This window comes from Phanerochaete carnosa, assembly GCF_000300595.1.
Source record: "Phanerochaete carnosa HHB-10118-sp unplaced genomic scaffold PHACAscaffold_5, whole genome shotgun sequence".
Classification (NCBI taxonomy): Eukaryota; Fungi; Basidiomycota; class Agaricomycetes; order Polyporales; family Phanerochaetaceae; genus Phanerochaete; species Phanerochaete carnosa.
Window position 1 is genome coordinate 1,814,996 of NW_006767632.1, and position 3,111 is coordinate 1,818,106.

Here is a 3,111-nt window from a genome sequence, read left to right on the forward strand (position 1 = left end):
GTCAAATACGAGAGCCTACCGGCGCGCACAGTGGGGTGGAAACAGGTAATACATGGCCTCTCTAACGCTATGAAAATTACAAGAAGCGGGCCCGACGCGGGTGGACGCCTTGGCAGTGTCTAGCCGTTGTCTCCGCTCCATAACCCCCTTACCAAACGGCGGGTGGCGATTGTGAATCGGCCGTAGGAGAGCCTTCGTCCGAAGGCGTGTGACTGCGCGGCCGGCCAGTAGGAGCCTTGCTTCCAATTCAACCTACCCCCTTTTTCGCCGACAGTGTTCTAATGTTGGACACTCTAGTCACCGGGATACGAGGGCATTGGGCACCGTCAAACGATCCCTCCGGCATCTCAGTGCGCGGCGGGCTCGGAGGTGACCGATCTACGGGTAACGGAACAACCTTCTGTCGGCGGCCGGCGGCTCGTACTCGAAGCATTGGCAGAACCGATTGCCAAGTAGCCAAGGTCTGGGCATGGCGGGGAAGTACGGCGGCACAATAAACTCTGTATGCATTCGTGTTGCTGCGCGTATTCTCCGGACGCAACAGCTACGATCTTCTTACAGTCAGAGTACATAATTTGGAGGTCGCGCTGCGGCTCGCGTACATACATCGCGAGGCGGTGTGCGCGTTGTAGTTAGCGCGGCCGACAGTCGCGACAAGGTCATGTGCGCGTGTCGCAGGGTCGTTCTGGGGGTGTGCAAACACTGTGTGCGGGGCATCAGCGTCAACATCAGAACATCAGACGAATTCAGGTCTGAGGAACGTCTTCCGCGCAGGAATCGCCGCGGTTTCACGCTTGCTCTCTGGGGGCTAAGCCGGCTGGGACAGTCTTGCCGTAATGTGAAGATCACAAGCGAGCGTCGGGAAGTGTGCTGCACTGGCTCACCCGGGGAGTTGACCATCGGGACTTGGCTCGTTGTCTTGGTTGCTAGCCGCGACCAGTCGGTGCACGTCGTTTGCACCGGACAACTGCGCTCGGGCTAGCCATCTGCTCTCCAGGTGATGGGACGTTGCCGCGGCACGTTTTGTGCTCACACGACCTGACCCTGGTTGTGCACGATGCGTCCACCACTGACTCAAACTCCGTGGCTCCCGTAATGTAACGAGGGCAGGAATTCGCCAAGAAACCACGCCCTTCTTGACACCACGCGCCAAGGCGCAGAACAGTCAGCATGATTGGCAGCGAGCAAGAACTCACGTCTCTCACATTTTCGGCCAGAATTTCCTATTTGCTATCGGCGATGGAGCATCCCGCGCGACCCCGGACAGTGCGAGCTTGGTAATTCCGGAACCGCCATAGCTGGGTGACCGCCGAGTAAGATGCGAAAATTCGAAAGGCGGACTTGCCTGTCGACCTGCCGAGCAATAGCGTCCGCAGCGGGCAGGCTGACATGCACAGCTGACCGAGACCGAGCCAGAGTCACCGCGAAGCCCCACGACGTACACGATCTGCAGCACCACGCATTGGGTGTGCTTGACAACCCTAGGACATAGGCGGAGTGAGGGGTAGAGAAAGCCGTGCACGTCGGGCAAGAGAGCGTCATGGGTATGTGCACGCGCCAGGCGTAGGAAGAGACCGAAGGAAAAATGTGGGATACAGGCCGTGATGACACGGACAAGCAGTGACTTCGCCTTACCGCGAGTCGTCATCGTTATATGTGCTCCGGTGTGGTCGACAGCAGAAGTCGTACTCATCCCCGGCGGGGTCGGTGCGGCCCATTGTATCCATGCGCAGCGAGAGAAAATGAATGCGCTGCCCATGACGACGTAGGTCAGGTGCGTCTGCGTTGCCCGGCGCTAGGAGACGCTAGCCAGTCAAAATTCCAGAATCTCCGAGTGTATTCGATTCCAGCGAGTGTACCGTCCGGCGCCGCTACACATACTCCTCGTCCTCAACATGGGAGCTTCCCTTGCAGTGCCGTCGAACAGATACCGAGAGCATGCCGTCGTCCGATAGACTAAGCAGGCCATGCCGAGCGCCACGACTGCCGCCTAGACCACCCCTGGCAGGAATTCCACAGGAATGCGGCCGGATGAACTCGAAGATAGGTGCTTTGGAGCCTTGCAGACATGATAACTTCCCGTGGCCGCGGCACGAGAAATGCAAGGGCGGACTATGCTCCTGGCCGCTCCCTGATCAACGGCGGGGCGATCGCTGGGGTGTACGGCTTTGTGGTTCCGAGGGCCCAAGAAGATTGGCTGGTGCAAAGCAATCCATGCGCCTTGATCACGTCAAAAAGCCACGTTCGTTCATCTCGCAGAACCCTCGGATAGACTCGACTGCTTTGGCTTTGCGGCAATCGCTGCAGATCCTGTCCTGCTTGACCGGAGAATGCACTCGAGAAACAAAAGTTTAATCAAGGCCTCCGACGGAAATACGACTGTTACTCACTAAAGATGAAGAGCAGCCGTCGCTGATCTGGCAGATAGTGTTAGCGAAGCGAGAAACGGCTGTCGGAGGGCGTTTCAATAATCTACGTCTCGCCGTGAATGTAAAGTCAAGCTTGAGCGACATGTTCCGAACAAGCCGTGAGTCAAGATAAGACAAGTTCAGTCATTAGTGACCCGCGACACGTAAATTCTCCTGCTTCCCTGTCGGACAGACTAAGTACGATGAGCAGCGTGGCGTTCGACGGTCGCTGTCCTTGAACGTATGGTACTTCATTGAAAACGTCTACTGCTCTATACTGAGCAATAGACGCACCCAATGGAGAACCAGAGCATGATTGGACAGTTCTCGACCTCAGGATAGAAAGCGACCTATGGCCGCACAGCCAGTGCCTACTGCATGTAGAATTCGTGATGTGTAATTTGCCTCTTACTCTAGTTTCTGAGAAGGCGGTCTGGACGCGGGTCAGTTAATATAGAATTAGCAGCCAATAAAAATACGAAACGACGTCGCTTACCATTAATCAGCTGCAGTGCAAGCTACACGAGGAAACAAGCAATATGGAGTACATCTGTGCCCTAGATGCAAGTGTGAGCCAAGTTTCTCCGGATGACCGAGGGCTGGACACGATCGACCATATCGTTCCGCAGTGTGTCAGTTCACACGTCGGATACCAATCGCGGAAACGTTTGCTATTAGTACTGGGCGGTTTGAGACATGTGCG

The 3,111-nt window shown here is 56.2% G+C and overlaps 1 protein-coding gene across 1 annotated transcript; it reads left to right on the forward strand.

Moving 5' to 3' along the window:
* Positions 1–19: 19 nt before the first annotated feature.
* PHACADRAFT_256243 (uncharacterized protein) lies at positions 20–1,317 on the forward strand. The gene has a single exon (XM_007395804.1). It carries the CDS (start codon positions 662–664, stop codon positions 980–982), a length of 321 nt encoding a protein of 106 aa, XP_007395866.1. The 5' UTR covers positions 20–661; the 3' UTR covers positions 983–1,317.
* The last annotated feature ends 1,794 nt before the right edge of the window (positions 1,318–3,111 follow it).

Excerpts from the sequence above, each read along its gene's own strand:
- PHACADRAFT_256243 (XM_007395804.1), top strand. The coding sequence starts at position 662 with ATGTGCGCGTGTCGCAGGGTCGTTCTGGGGGTGTGCAAACACTGTGTG.